Here is a 15,998-nt window from a genome sequence, read left to right on the forward strand (position 1 = left end):
AATCATTAATAAAACTTTCCTAAAGTAGTCTCTGATCCTTTCAGAACTGCCAAAAACATCATACCTGATGCAAGCGTTGGTATGATATAAAATGCAAAATCTCCAGCAGCCAATTGCTTCATAAAGTTGTATCAAAGTCAGAGCCCTACTCAAAGCTGCAAATTAATGTCCAAACAAAAGTATGCTAGCCTATAGCTGTCAAATGTGAAAGTGTACAACCTTAAAATCATAAAGTTCAACCAACCAGTCAATGAAACTTCAAAAATAATTTTGTAGTCGAGAAAGTGCACTATGTAAGAAAGCAATCATTATCATAAAGATAATAGCATGCTTGATGCTTATTTGTGCCCAAAACTTTTTGAGCTGCAACAGCAATATAACATGTGTTAGTGAGGATTTTGGCAATCATTAATAAAACTTTCCTAAAGTAAGTCTCTGATCCTTTCAGAACTGCCAAAAACATCATACCTGATGCAAGCGTTGGTATGATATAAAATGCAAAATCTCCAGCAGCCAATTGCTTCATTAAGTTGTATCAAAGTCAGAGCCCTACTCAAAGCTGCAAATCAATGTCCAAACAAAAGTATGCTAGCCTATAGCTGTCAAATGTGAAAGTGTACAACTTTAAAATCATAAAGTTCAACCAACCATCAATGGAACTTCAAAAATAATTTTGTAGTCGAGAAAGTGCACTATGTAAGAAAGCAATCATTATCATAAAGATAATAGCATGCTTGATGCTTATTTGTGCCCAAAACTTTTTGAGCTGCAACAGCAATATAACATGTGTTAGTGAGGAAACCCTAATACAGTGTACATGATATTTTCAAACTAGAAAAGCTAACGAAGTTTTATTTGATTGAGTGCAAGAACTAACCAGTTTTGCTATTGATTGCAACTTGAAGAATACTTTTGCAATCGAGAAACGAAAGCGACGCCCCTTATTCAACAATAATTCTTGCCATCTATTGGTTCTTACCTGCATTGTAGAGATCAGATTTAACACTATGGTCCGATGAAAGAGAATAAAGGTATGCATTCCCTACTTTAAATTTCCTTCCTATGTTCTCCAGAGTAATCAAGACGTGACATAGGATCAAAAAATACATTTAACACTATGGTCTGTAGAATAAATGAATCAAGTCCCTACTTGAAATTTTTAGAATAATCAAGACTTGACATAATCAAAAAATACATTTAACATTATGGTCTGTAGAATATATGAATCAAGTCCCTACTTGAAATTTTTAGAATAATCAAGACTTTGACATACATTAGATTTAACTCCCATCATTGTGCTTTGCATGATGAGATTTTCATATGCTGAATTCAAATGATTTCCTATCTGTAGATTGGTCCTCCATATCAATCAGGACTTTGACTCCCATAATTACGATCTGGATGTAAATCTCATCCAAAGGACACAAATTTGTGACCATCTGTCACCCGAGAACAGAGATCATATGACAAGCTATGACCTTGAACCTAAGCTTAACAACACAAGTGGCAAACCAAATAAAAAGGGCCTTGCATACGCGATGTCTCTATCGAGCAACATCCGTTATGTCCAATCTTAGGACCAACTTAAGAATATAGCTAGGCTTTATTTACTAGGGTACATCGCATTTCATGTTTTTTTTTTCTTTGCATAAGAAGGCAAAATTTTATTAAAAGGTAAAAAGAGATTACAAAAAGGAAGTTTCATCCCCTTAAAAGGTAGGCAATAGGAGAGAAATCATTCTATGATTGAAGCTATCTAACAGTATAAACCGTTCTTCCTTCCAAAATACTTGATTGTTCTGCTGACATCTTGTATTATCTCCCGCGCCTTCTCGGATACCAGCAAATTTCTATGTTTCGATATATGCCATATAATTAAAGCCCTGACGAAATACCATGAATACTGGCATTAAGATTGCCTTTGTCTCCAAGAAGGGCAACCTTCCACGAATGCAAATTCCAACGATTTCACAACTCTCCACCAAATATTCTTAATTGCCAAGCATGCCCAAAAGAGATGAAAATGTGATTCCTTGTTAGACTTGCAAAGTGGGCGTATAGGAGAAATTCTAGCATTCCACTTAGGGTGTTTACAGACTGGCACACCATGGGCACCGCCCACAGAACATGGACGGGCAAGATTACCTGTCCACATCCAGCCCATGGCCCAGATACATTCAATGCACGATGGGTGGACATGGGCAGTTCTAGTCTGTAAACACCCTTAGACAACCTTGCTCTTACAGGCATCTTACTTCTAGCTATTCTCCACAACAGAAAATTAAGCTTGAATGAGGGAGGCTTTCCAGGTTCTTTGCAACCTTCATATCTAGATATGAATTCTGTCTAAAGGGGCAAACGACTTCCAATTGTCCCAGACTGCTGCTGCAATCCAAAGCGAATGCTGGGCTTTGAAACCTGTGAAGTGCACTTCTGTAATGGTTTACCAGAGCGCATAAGAAATTCCTTATAATGATTGCTATCTCTGCAAGCATAACTCGTCAGCCAACCTTCTTTGATCGCGTCCAAAAGCAGCTGCATTACACTAGTGTCTCTTGCAGTATGGCCATAAGCATAAGAAATAGCATCAATTGGCATCCAACAGCTGATACTTGGGTCCCAGATTCCCCTGTAAACCCTCAGGCCTTTCTTATATAGCTTGCCAGCTATCTTGGGACGATATGAATAAAAGCAGGGCCTTCCTTAAAAGCCTAATCCGTCAACCAAAGCGATCTTCCCAATGAACTATCCCCATGCATGATCGCAGACCAGTCCACTTGCATCCTTGCACCTTAGTCTTCCAAATTTGAACCATCATTGAGAGTAACTCAGAGATTGAGGCAATTTTATCCTACAGTCAGAAAAAGTTAAATCCTGCCAGGCCCCTGTATACCTTTCGGAGCATTACTGCAAAGCCACATCCGAGCTATCCTTTCATGTTATATATTCCACGTATCCTACCAAAAGTAGGGGCTTCAACGCACATTATTTGCTTAAAGACATGATTAATGATGCAATCCCTCCTACTTTCTTACGCAGTCTCTGTAAGACAATGTATTCACTTTTTACTGGGTAGCTGAACGGGCGATTGGAAGTACAGCTACACATGCTCCACTTTTTAAGGAAAATTTTGGGATGGGGAGTGGTTGTGTCCGGGCCTCTATGCGTATAGTTATCTGTTTAATGGCTTTGGAAGAGGCTTATGAGAGCTGTGTGGCCCTTATACGCAGCCCCCGCCCCTTTTAAACTCACTATTTAAACAAACAAAAATGTTTCGCTTTCTATCCGCCCATCAGCTTTTTAAGACACTAATATAAGAGAGTCCTAATCCTGCTTCAAAAAAAAGGAGAGGAACTTACTCGCACGATGAGATTGATAACAACAATGACAAGAATTGTTGTAGGCAATTTTCTCAGGATGACAACACGTTCAAATATAAATTGGACCATCTGCATTAACAGATCGAGCCAGTCAATTTTAATGATCTGGATTGATTCTCCATAGAGAATTCCCACTCCAAACATCATGCTTCTATCCCGCACCAATAAGGAAACTCCATGCTAAGAGGAAACTTGATAATCGGAACCATTACCTGGCACAGTGCGGGAATGTTCTGGACAATTTGCGAGAAGGCAGAAGAGTCCGAACTGATATCCTTGAGGTTTAAATGTTTCACAACAAACCCAACCACATTAGCCCCTGCTGTGTAAAGAACTGCAGGCAGATGAATGATAGCACTCTGCAAGAAAAATGAAATAATCGCAGCTATTCCTACACCGTAAATGAAGGAACTTTCCTTTCTTTTCCTTTTCGGGGAGTAGAATGAAAGGGATGATCTTCTAGTTGGATTTATCTGCAGCACAGCTCAGCATTAGCCAAGGATTCTAATTGAGACACTGTATAGGGAAATAGAAATAAGCCACACGCTGTTTACCTTGCAATGCTTCCAGATGGAAGTAACTGAAGGATGCAAAGAGGAATGACCACTTGAGGAAGGCGACAACAAGGAGGTATCCGTGCCTTTTTCCCTGAGGCTGCGTTCCCCTTTGGCGTCAATCACTGCGACCTTGTTAAAGCGAAACAGAGTGCGTATTCTAAGAGCACGGAATTTTCCCGCAGCGACTTTTACTTTCACGAATAAGCTATGGAGTTTAACGCGCAGAGACAAATGGCAGCGGCATTCTGCGAGCTGAAGCGTCCTGAAGGAGGGAAACCGGGAAGGAGAGGAAGAAAGACGCAATGTAGCAGAGAGACCTCGCATTTTGGCGGAGAAGGAGAAGTTCCAAGAGAGATGAGGAGGAGGGGGATGAGCCATGGAAGAAAGGGGAAGATGAGATGTGAAGAGAATTGCAAAGAGGTGAACGTGAAGTTCTTGAAGTGTTGTGGCAACAGAGAACAAATTACAAAACAAGAAGAAGAAGCGGTAAGCTAACGGTCATGTCCTTCAAAAAACTCTACTACTCCAGACCCTCTTATTCACACACACACTTACACCTATGTGGTGACCTGTTTGGGATCTTGAGGCTTGTTGCGACTTGCATATTACGCTTCTAGTTGGAAAAATTAGGCTCCCACTACTTGGAGCTCTTGCATATTTCGCATTGTCTTTTGCTGCCCTTGGAGCTCTTGTGTTTTTGTGCATCTCTCTTTGAAGGTCGTTCTGCAATCGCGTGGATCTTCACGTTCTAATTCATGCTCCATGACCTCTCAATTGCTTTGTCACCTTGTTTATCCTCTTTTTTGTTACAGCCTTCTGCATCTCGGTGCATGAGGTTGTGTGTGTTAGTGGGCTAGCATCTTGTCGCAAGTTCATTGTGGGCTTGCTGCATTTTGTTTTCATTTGTCTTGTCATATAGTTCTGGCTTTGTTGTGTTCACAGCCTCTACTGCTTGTCCATAAGTCTCCCTTTGGCTATCAGATTTCACTGTAAGAAGTCCAGACTTGGAGTTGTTTCTTGTTCAGATAGGATGGTTGCGGAAATGCACATGTGCACTAGTTCTGGACCCTTGTACAACAGGCTGGTTTCGCTCCCCTGCTTGAGCCTCGCCTAGCAGAAACTTCACGTCTCTTGCCAGCACCAAGTACTCACGTGCCAGCTTTGCCATCATTTGTCCTCTGTTGCACCATTGGAGCCGCCACTTTAACTGGGTGCTATTGGTCGGTTAGCGTCTCGTATTGTCAAGGTTGTTGGGTTGGAGCATTGTGGATTCGATGCGCCCCTTCAGGAGTCTTTGTGGCCTCTTTGCTTTGTGGTTTCACTTGAGGTTAGCTTCTTGGTGAATGCAGTCAGTCCACTAAGATAAGAACCAAGTCCTTTCTTGTGCAGCTTCCTTTTGCCGCTCTAGCTTCACCTCTTGCTCGTTTTTTTGTTGCCTTGGCTCTCCCTGGCTTTTTGGAGTAGTCATGATGCCTAGGCACCCTGTCGCAAGTCTTGTTTCCCATTGGAATGCCCCTTTGTAGCAATTCGTATCTTTAGAGCTGTTGGGTTGAAGCATTGTGGATTCAATGCGCCCCTTCAAGAGTCTTTGTGGCCTCTTGACTTTGTGGTTTCACTTGGAGTTGGCTTCTTAGTGAATGCAGTCAATCCAATAAGGAAAGAGCCAAGGCCTTTCTTTTCTAGCTTCATTCTGCCCCTTTACCATCACCATTAGCTCGTTTTTCTGGTGTCTTGGCTCTCCTTGGCTTTTTGGAGTTGTCACGGTGCTAGATTTTTGTTGGGCACCCTCTCTTCAGCTGTGGCCCTTGGTCTCGTGTGCTCTTTCTAGTAGCCTACTTGCTCACAGTTTGGGCACTTCTTGTTTGCGTGGTGTTGCAAAAGGGACTCTAGGTTGACCTTGTGCTGGTTTTTTAGGGCCTTATGCCTTCCTTTTTGAGGCTTTTCCTCTCTTTTTTGGGGTTTGTAGCAGCCTCCCTACTCCTACCTTTGCTAGCCTTTTCAGGTTTTTTTCTTTGCTTTGTTTTAGAGCAAGAGAATCTTGGTGGTGACCATTGGTCTCGTCAAAGAGACTCTATGAAAGCACCCTCGAATTTTTGAGCTGTTTTAAGTTTTCCTTTCTCCAGCTGACAAGCAACTGGTGAAGCAAGTAGATCAGTCAATTCAAGACAAGGCAGTAGTGGGCAAAACAGTTGGCCGACCTCAAGCCCATAAGGAGCGAGGTGAGATATTGGATTTAGTTGAAATTGACATAAGAAGGGGACCACCATGTATGGGAGAGACGCCTTCCTTCTCCAGCTGAGCATCCCTAACACCACCCTGGTACTTGTGGAGCAGAATCCTATTCTCCTTCGTCCACACTTGGTGTACCTCTTTCCTGGTACTACGGTTTCAAAGTGAAGGACATGGATACAACCCACCATGTCCCCCGCTTCTCAATGACGCTCTCATTCTCCGGGCTCCCGTCGGAGTATAGGACAATTATTTCTTCCATCGGATGAGCAATTGGTACAGTGCTGGAGTCTTCCACGGAGTCTGTAGCTTCAATTGTGATAGATGATGGTGTCCTTGGCTCAGGTTGGTCATACAGAGCTTAGAGTCCCATCCGAAAATAATTATCCTTAAGATTCTCGTGGGAAAACGCTTAGATATTAGGGTTATAAGCCCAATGTCAGTGTCTTCGTTTTGCAAGCAGATGGGCCACTTAGCTTGGAACTGCACTAGAGCAGTCCGGCCCCTCCCCTCCACATGATAGAAAAAGATAGCGAAGGAGCCCCAGGTGGATAGGACCTCATGGCCGTACAAGCAGTAGTAGCAGCAGTAAGAGTCCTAGATCCCTTGGGTGGGGCCCTCTGAGAGAAAGTTCACTAAAGGTGGTAATAAAGTAACCAAGCAAGTAGGCCTTGAAGAACTGTAGACAACGTCTTAATTGTAGGAAGAGAGCGAAGGTAGCCTGTCACTTATAAGAGGATCAGTCAAGGGACCCCCACTTTTGGAGAACGTGGCCTTTGTTTCTACAGTGAATCCGTCCAGTACAAGGGTTTCGAGTACCCAGATACGCTTGTATTGGGAGTAGGTTATGGGAGCTCATGATGCTCTAGTGGCTGCCTCTTCTTCGGCTTACCTCTCCACGATTGTGCAGAAGAGGTCCAGAGTTCCTAGGTTTTCGTTGAGCAACGTGCATCCTCTAATGCCATCAGTTCCCTTCATGATCGATGACTTGATGGGCCCACATGGATCGAATATCCACAGCAGTTCACTTATGATGCTTTAGTTCAATTTTAGCTTGGTTTTACGTCAGAGAGACCAAGCTCAGATTTGGTAGTAGTGATTCACTGAGCCAAGAATTGCAAAGAGTAGTGGAAGGACGACGAGTGGATTTTTGCTTGATGTAGTAGGTTGTAGTGGAGGGGTGGAGAGACTGCATCTCAATCTCCCAAGCAGTGGCTTCCGAGGTCTTTGATCAGGGTGATAATGCATAGATTATTGCTTCTTGGAGAGGTGTAATAGAAGAGTTTTAGCCCTTTATGTAGGGAGCTTCATGATCATTGGTAGGCACATGTAGGAGTCTCTCTCTCTCTCTCTCTCTCTCTCTCTCTCTCTCTCTCTGGGCTCAAGAGGATTGTTCCCTAGACCCCTTCCTCTTTTAAGTGGTAGGCTTCACAGGGTAACACCAATTGGAATGGAACATGATGTACTTGTCAAAATGGCAGGCTTGCGTTTTGCAAAAAACTTCATTGTGATGGAGCTACCAGCACAGGCTAGTGCTTGTAAGGCTCTCTTAGGATGACCATGGCAAAGGGCAACACAAGCTTTACATGATTGGGAAAATAACTTCCTTACTCTTCAAAATCATGATAAAGTTGTGCGTGTTTAGCTACAAAGGGAATTTGAAATATGGTTAGGCTAAAGATCTCCAAGAAGGTGAGTTGAAACTCTTATATTTTGCTAGAAAACATGATGGAAATTTGAAGACAAAGAGCCAAGTCGAAGCATTCCCAAAAGATGAGGCAACTTCAAATGGGCATGCATTGGGCAAGCCCATTTAGTGTGTATACCCAGCCTTAGCAGGCATGCTGTGGGGGTTAAAGGTCACTGTGCCTTAACCCCAGTTATGTACAATACTCAAACACATATATAAATGAATGAAAAAGAAGATTAGGGTGGTTCTGCACCCACCAAAAATTGTGTGGCTCTCTGTCTCTCTCTCTCCTTCTTCCATTCTTGCTTCCGTTGAGAGCACTCTCAACTGGTATCAGAGCCCGAGTGATCTAGCTGAGTGTGCGTGAATGCTTGAAGCTCAGCAGCTCTGTGGGAGGAAGGAGAAGCTTTGTGGGAAGCTTTGTGGGTGACTTTACTTGCATCCGAGTGTGCAGAGACCTTGGAGGAACCTTTGGAAAAGTCACTTTGGCTTTACGAAGTGGTTTTTTAAGAGCCTGTTAAGAGCTTTCAAAGAAAAAGTCGTTTTTTTTGAGCTTTTCCCTGTTCCGTTCGATGACAGAGACTCCGTATTGACTTGTGGAGGCAACTATTGCTTGCTTTTGGTGTCCACATTACTTCAGGAGCTTGGAAACACCTTCATTCTTGAATCTGAGATCATTTCAGTGGATTTCTGACTCACTGTGTCAATTCCTGCGTTTTTTGCCCGGGTGTTGGAACTCAAGTTTGGAGCAACCATTTGCAGATCTGTCAGTTCCGGTGGACTCAGGAGGTCCTAAAACTTCTATGTTGCTCATCATTCGCACTCCGATGGAGTTTACAGATAGCTCTGTTTCCAAAAACTTTTTTCAGTCCGTGTGTTGGACCCAGTGATTGAGGCCACGGTTTCCAAAACCATCTGTCCCATTGCGTTCCGGATGCCCAAAAACCCCTACCTATCAGTTCTTGCGTGATTCGGTGGAGGATTTTCAGAGTTATAAATCTCTGTGTATTCGATTTCGTCTCTCTGTTATGCATTTTTCATACTAAGGTTTTGAAACCTTAGATTTATGCCACATGGCAGTGGATAAGTGTTGACTCCCATTTCTCACTCATCGGTTGGGATTTTGGAGTTCTGGCAGAAGAGAGATATTTGCAGATTTTCTTGCTGAGTCCGATTATGCAATGGCGCCCATGTTTTGAAGCATCTCAGGTTCTATTTTCAGTAGCGCTCATTACCGTGGGACTATGATTTCTTGAGCATACCTTATGCAGATCACTCTGGTTGCAGTGTGCGCTCATTCGTGGTATGCATTGGGTTGCAGTGGATGATTTATAGGCCATTTGGATGCATTGCGGTCCTTGTTGGATGCGCTGATAGGCCCAAATTGCCTTGTGGGATGCTATTTTTTATGGACGCTTTGCACATGGATGCTATTTTATGCTGAGGGACAGCTTTGACACATTGTTGGTGATGCACTGATAGTGCTATGCTCTCTTGGATGAGACATTATTGATGCATATGCCAGTGGACAGTGTTTATGCTTGAGTCATTTGGCACTTATTGGCATTTTCTTTTGGGCCAGATTTGCTCATATGGATGCATAGTATATGCACATGAGTCAGATGCATCTTTTGATGCTTTGAGCTTTGAGTTTTTTGGTGATATTTCACTCTATTGTGGCATACACATTTGGGTGCACCTAGTATTTGGTGTGATTCTCTCTTGCAGGTACTAGCATTTGGGATTTTGTTTCATTTGCATCATGGCATCCTCTTCCACGTCTGAAAAGGAGTTTTTCAGCATTAAAAAGTTTGATGGGACAAACTTTTCTTTGTGGAAAGAACAGATAAGGGATGTGCTTATTCAAAAGAAGCAGATTAAACCCTTGGCAGGGATTGAAGCTAAGCCTGCAAATATGTCTGAGGATGATTGGAATGAGTTGGATGCATTAGCAAAGTCTACTATTAGACTTCATCTTGCAGAGTCAGTTTATTTCACAGTAGTAAATGAGCAGACTACGGAAGATTTGTGGAAGAAACTGTGTGCCACTTATGAGAAGGAAACTGCCTCTAATAAAGTTTACCTCAAGAAGAGGTTGTTTGAGTTGCAGATGAAGGAAGGGGTCTCCATTGCTTCTCATTTGAATGAATTCAATATTATTTTCAGCCAGCTTCAGGCTCAGAAAATGAATTTTGATGCGGAGACTAAGGCAATATTTCTCTTATGTTCATTGCCATCCTCATGGGATACCTTCCGTACAGCTGTCAGTAACTCTGCACCTGGTGGAGTACTGAAATTTGATGATGTTGTGGGTAGCTTGTTGGCCGAGGAGATTAGACGGAAGTATATGGATGGCAACAAGCAGGATGCAGCCTTAAATGTGCAAAGGGGCAGATCACAGTTCAGGGGGAAGTCCCAAGAAAGAGGGAAGTCTCGTAGCAAATCCAGGGCACGGAACATTGAGTGTTACCATTGTGGCAAGAAGGGCCATATGAAAAAGGATTGCTACAAGCTGAAAAGAGAGCAAAAGGATAAGAAAAAGAATGCAAATTGGGGTGCAAATCAAAAGGAAGAGAGTCCAAGGGAGGACAAAGGAAAAGTGAAGATCGAGGAGATCAATGCAGTCACACATGATAGTGACAATGACGTTCTCTTCATGTCTAGTTTATCTGCAGAGTTGCTTGCCACTTCAGATGATGCATATTCCCAGGATTGGATTTTGGATTCTGGTGCTTCATTCCATGTTACTCCCCATAGGGAATGGTTCTCCACTTATGACAGTGGAAAGACAGGTTGTGTGCATCTTGGAAATGACTATGCATGTGACATAGTGGGAGCAGGTGACATAAAGTTTTCTTTTGCAAATGGGTCTGCATTTGTTTTGAAACATGTGAGACATGTGCCTAAGCTGACCAAGAGTCTTATTTCAGTGGGTCAGCTAGATGATGCTGGTTTTCACACCACTTTTGGCTTTCAAAGTTGGAAAATTCAGAAGGGCTCTATGCTTTTGGCCAGGGGTGCCAAGTGTGGGACTTTGTATCCTTTACATGTATCAGGGGTATTTGATCATGTTATTGCAATAACCGAGCAGCCAAGCACTTCTTTGTGGCATTGCAGGTTGGGGCACATGAGCCAGAATGGAATGAAACTCTTATGCCGTTTGGGTTATGTACCGCATTTGAGTTTCTCTGATTTTGAATTTTGTGAGCACTGTCTCTATGGGAAGCAGACTAAATCAGCCCATAAAAGAAGGGGAAAGAAAGAGTTTGAAATGCTTGATTTGGTGCATTCAGACGTATGTGGTCCCATGCCTACACGGTCATTAGGCGGGGCTGAATACTATGTGACATTCATTGATGATGCAACTAGGAAAGTGTGGGCTTATGCTATAGCTCGGAAGAGTGATGTATTCCAGGTATTTCAGAAATGGCTGGCCTTGGTTGAGAATCAGTCAGGTAGAATGCTTAAATGCCTACGGACTGACAATGGTGGAGAGTATCTCTCTCATGACTTTCAGCATTTCTGTGATACACATGGGATTAAGAGGGAGCTCACATCCCCTCGTACTCCAGAGCAAAATCCAGTTGCAGAAAAGATGAACCGTACCATTCAAGAAAGGTTGCAATGCCATGCTTTCCAATGCAAGTCTTTCTGGTGGTTTCTAGGCTGAGGCAATGAAGACTGCAGTGCATGTGATCAATAGATCACCTAGTAAGAGTTTGGATGGTGGTATACCTGAAGAGGCATGGAGTGGCAAGAAGCCCTCTTACTCTCATTTGCGTATATTTGGGTGTGAGGCATATGCACATGTGCCAAAAGAGCTTCGAAAGAAGCTAGATCCTAAGTCTAGGAAATGCATCTTTCTAGGTTATGGTGAAAGTGGAGAGATGGGCTATCGTCTCTGGGATCCAGAAGCAAAGAAGATCATACGCAGCCATGATGTGGTCTTCAACGAGAAGAAGATGCATAAGGCACCCATGAGGGATGTGGAAATGAGGAGAATCACTTTCCAGGATGTGAATCCACCTGCATATGTTGATAGGCAGCAAGCTGTCCATGCACCAAATGTGCAAGAAATGGTACAACCAAGTACTCCCACAGGTATACAATCAAGGGTAGATGATGGATCATCTATTGGTGGAAATGATGAGCCAAATGTGGCTGATATGCAAGTGGGACAGCAAGCTGAAATGCCCTTGAGAAGATCATCTAGAGTGTCTAGACCGCCTGATAGGTTTGTTCCAGGGGTAGACTATGTGATGCTTACTGATTGCGGGGAGCCTTCTTGCTACAGAGAGGCTATGATGCATGAGGATCAACGCAAGTGGGAGTATGCTATGCAATCAGAGATGAGTTCACTTATGAAGAATAAGACTTGGGACTTGGTTTCTTTGCCACATGGAAAGAAAGCATTGCCATGTAAATGGGTCTAAATGAAGGTCACAGGTGATGATGTGCCTAGATACAAGGCCCGTTTGGTTGCTAAAGGGTTCAAGCAAGAGAAGGGTGTGGACTTTGATGAGATATTCTCTCCGGTTGTGAAGATGACCACACTTAGATGCATGCTTGGACTAGTGGCAGTAGAGGATATGGAGCTTATGCAAATGGATGTCAAGACAGCTTTCTTGCATGGGGATTTGCATGAGGACATCTACATGGTGCAGCCGGAAGGCTTTGAAGAAAAGGGCAAAGAGCATTTAGTTTGCAAGCTAAAAAAGAGTCTCTATGGTCTTAAGCAAGCACCTAGAGAATGGTATCAGAAGTTTGATGCTTTCATTCGGTCCCAGGGTTTTAGAAGGAGTGAAATTGATCACTGCCTCTACACTAAAAGGGCTAAGGATAGTAGCCTGATAATCCTGGCACTATATGTGGATGATATGCTATTGGCTAGCAAGAATACTTATGAGCTAGATGCATTAAAGGCCAAGTTGCATGAGGCCTTTGATATGAAGGATTTAGGATTTGCAGGTCATATTCTTGGTATGCGCATCACGCGTGATCGGAGTAGGAAACTCCTTTGGCTTTCACAAAAAGAGTATGTTACAAAAGTATTACAGCGTTTCAATATGGAGGGGGGGAAGGCAGTGAGTACTCCATTGCCTCCATATGTGAAACTGAGTCATACAGATAGTCCCAAATCAGATGAGGAGAGGGCCATGATGGCCAAGGTTCCTTATGCATCAGTAGTTGGGAGTCTTATGTATGCTATGATAGCTACTAGACCAGACATTGCATTTGCAGTGGGAGTTGTTAGCCGGTATATGGCTAATCCAGGAAAGAGGCATTGGGAGGCAGTTAAGTGCATCATGAGGTACATGAAGGGTACCAAGGAGATGTGCATTTGCTTTGGTAAAGGAGACATGCGTGTACTTGGGTACACAGATTCAGACTATGCAGGGCATGTGGATAGTAGGAGATCCACTTCTGGTTATGTGTTCACCTTTGCAGGTGGTGCGGAATTACCAGTGCAGCTTGTTGCAGTTGGGGAATTGCCTAGTGCTTCAACGTCTGGCAACCAATTGGATGCAGGAAACTGGGCGAATGTGAGACAAAGATGGGCCAATGAAAGAGTCAGTTGGAAGACGCAAATAGCAGTCTTGCGGGTCAGGTATCTTGAGGCAATTGACAAAAATAATCCGGGGCCTGATGGAATACTTGACAGACAAACTGGTACGATTGCACCTCCAAGGAAGAAGGGGAGCCAAAGGGGTGCATCTTTGGAAGCAGATCCTTAATGCGACTCCCTTGCCGAAGGTCGAACTGGGGAAACTATTTCATACATGTGACGAGCATCCATGTGTACCAGATTTACTCCACCCTCTCCGAGTTCATCCTTAAGGACAAGTCGCTTGCACAACTGCTAGCCTCGAATGGGGAGATTGTCTTCTACCTTGGACCTCTCACCGTTCAGCAGGTAAACTCTTTTTTTCATGTTTTGACTCTTGCACAATTGCTAGCCTCAAAGGGGGAGATTGTCTTCTACCTCGGACCTCTCACCGTTCAGCAGGTAAACTCTTTTTTTCATGTTCTGACTCTTGCACAACTGCTAGCCTCGTGGGAGGAGATTGTCTTCTACCTCGAAGGGGGAGATTGTCTTCTACTTGCTGTGGGGTTAAAGGTCACTGTGCCTTAACCCCAGTTATGTACAATACTCAAACACATATATAAATGAATGAAAAAGAAGATTAGGGTGGTTCTGCACCCACCAAAACTTGTGTGGCTCTCTGTCTCTCTCTCTCTCCTTCTTCCATTCTTGCTTCTGTTGAGAGCACTCTCAACTGGTATCAGAGCCCGGATGATCTAGCTGAGCGTGCGTGAATGCTTGGAAGCTCAGCAGCTCTGTGGGAGGAAGGAGAAGCTCTGTGGGAAGCTTTGTGGGTGACTTTACTTGCATCCGAGTATGCAGAGACCTTGGAGGAACATTTGGAAAAGTCACTTTGGCTTTACGAAGTGGTTTTGAGAGCCTGTTAAGAGCTTTCAAAGAAAAAAGTCGTTTTTTGAGCTTTTCCCTGTTCCATTCGATGACAGAGACTCCGTATTGACTTGTAGAGGCAACTATTGCTTGCTTTTGGTGTCCACATCACTTCAGGAGCTTGGAAACACCTTCATTCTTGAATCTGGGATCATTTCAGTGGATTTTTGACTCACTGTATCAGTTCCTGCGTTTTTTGCCCGGGTGTTGGAACTCAAGTTTGGAGCAACCATTTGCAGATCTGTCAGTTCCGGTGGACTCAGGAGGTCCTAAAACTTCTATGTTGCTCATCATTCGCACTCCGGTGGAGTTTACAGATAGCTCTGTTTCCAAAAACGTTTTTCAGTCCGTGTGTTGGACCCAGTGATTGAGGCCACGGTTTCCAAAACCGTCTGTCCCATTGCGTTCCGGATGCCCAAAAACCCCTACCTATCAGTTCTTGCGTGATTCGGTGGAGGATTTTCAGAGTTATAAATCTCTGTGTATTCGATTTCGTCTCTCTGTTATGCATTTTTCATACTAAGGTTTTGAAACCTTAGATTTATGCCACATGGCAGTGGATAAGTGTTGACTCCCATTTCTCACTCATCGGTTGGGATTTTGGAGTTCTGGCAGAAGAAAGAAAGAAAGAGTTTGAAAAGCTTGATTTGGTGCATTCAGATGTATGTGGTCCCATGCCTACACGGTCATTAGGCGGGGCTGAATACTATGTGACATTCATTGATGATGCAACTAGGAAAGTGTGGGCTTATGCTATAGCTCGGAAGAGTGATGTGTTCCAGGTATTTCAGAAATGGCTGGCCTTGGTTGAGAATCAGTTAGGTAGAACGCTTAAATGCCTACGGACTGATAATGGTGGAGAGTATCTCTCTCATGACTTTCAGCATCTCTGTGATACACGTGGGATTAAGAGGGAGCTCACATCCCCTCGTACTCCAGAGCAAAATCCAGTTGCAGAAAAGATGAACCGTACCATTCAAGAAAGGTTGCAATGCATGCTTTCCAATGCAAGTCTTTCTGGTGGTTTTTGGGCTGAGGCAATGAAGACTGCAGTGCATGTGATCAATAGATCACCTAGTAAGAGTTTGGATGGTGGTATTCCTGAAGAGGCATGGAGTGGCAAGAAGCCCTCTTACTCTCATTTGCGTATATTTGGGTGTGAGGCATATGCACATGTGCCAAAAGAGCTTCGAAAGAAGCTAGATCCTAAGTCTAGGAAATGCATCTTTCTAGGTTATGGTGAAAGTGGAGAGATGGGCTATCGTCTTTGGGATCCAGAAGCAAAGAAGATCATACGCAGCCATGATGTGGTCTTCAATGAGAAGAAGATGCATAAGGCACCCATGAGGGATGTGGAAATGAGGAGAATCACTTTCCAGGATGTGAATCCACCTGCATATGTTGATAGGCAGCAAGCTGTCCATGCACCAAGTGTGCAAGAAATGGTACAACCAAGTACTCCCACAGGTATACAATCAAGGGTAGATGATGGATCATCTATTGGTGGAAATGATGAGCCAAATGTGGCTGATATGCAAGTGGGACAGCAAGCTGAAATGCCCTTGAGAAGATCATCTAGAGTGTCTAGACCGCCTGATAGGTTTGTTCCAGGGGTAGACTATGTGATGCTTACTGATTGCGGGGAGCCTTCTTGCTACAGAGAGGCTATG

The 15,998-nt window shown here is 43.6% G+C and overlaps 1 protein-coding gene across 1 annotated transcript; it reads right to left on the reverse strand.

Moving 5' to 3' along the window:
* Positions 1-661: 661 nt before the first annotated feature.
* LOC147898202 (uncharacterized) lies at positions 662-4,261 on the reverse strand. The gene is made up of 5 exons (XM_087378870.1): positions 3,935-4,261; positions 3,593-3,739; positions 3,360-3,449; positions 878-979; positions 662-766 (listed from the first exon to the last, which is right to left on the reverse strand). The coding sequence occupies exons 1-5, from the start codon at positions 4,259-4,261 to the stop codon at positions 662-664; spliced, it is 771 nt and encodes a 256-aa protein (XP_087234996.1).
* Positions 4,262-15,998: the final 11,737 nt, after the last annotated feature.

Source organism: Dipteris shenzhenensis, chromosome 9 (assembly GCF_047967505.1).
Source record: "Dipteris shenzhenensis isolate YYH24624 ecotype China chromosome 9, Dip_SZ_1.0, whole genome shotgun sequence".
NCBI lineage: Eukaryota > Viridiplantae > Streptophyta > Polypodiopsida > Gleicheniales > Dipteridaceae > Dipteris > Dipteris shenzhenensis.

What these genes read in the sequence shown, in the direction of transcription:
- LOC147898202 (XM_087378870.1), bottom strand. Translation starts at nt 4,261, where the DNA reads ATGCGAGGTCTCTCTGCTACATTGCGTCTTTCTTCCTCTCCTTCCCGG. An exon ending in TTATCAATCTCATCGTGCGA is followed by an intron (nt 980 to 3,359) that starts GTAAGTTCCTCT and finishes TCTACAATGCAG; the next exon opens with GTAAGAACCAATAGATGGCA. An exon ending in TGCAATCAATAGCAAAACTG is followed by an intron (nt 767 to 877) that starts GTTAGTTCTTGC and finishes TTGCTGTTGCAG; the next exon opens with CTCAAAAAGTTTTGGGCACA.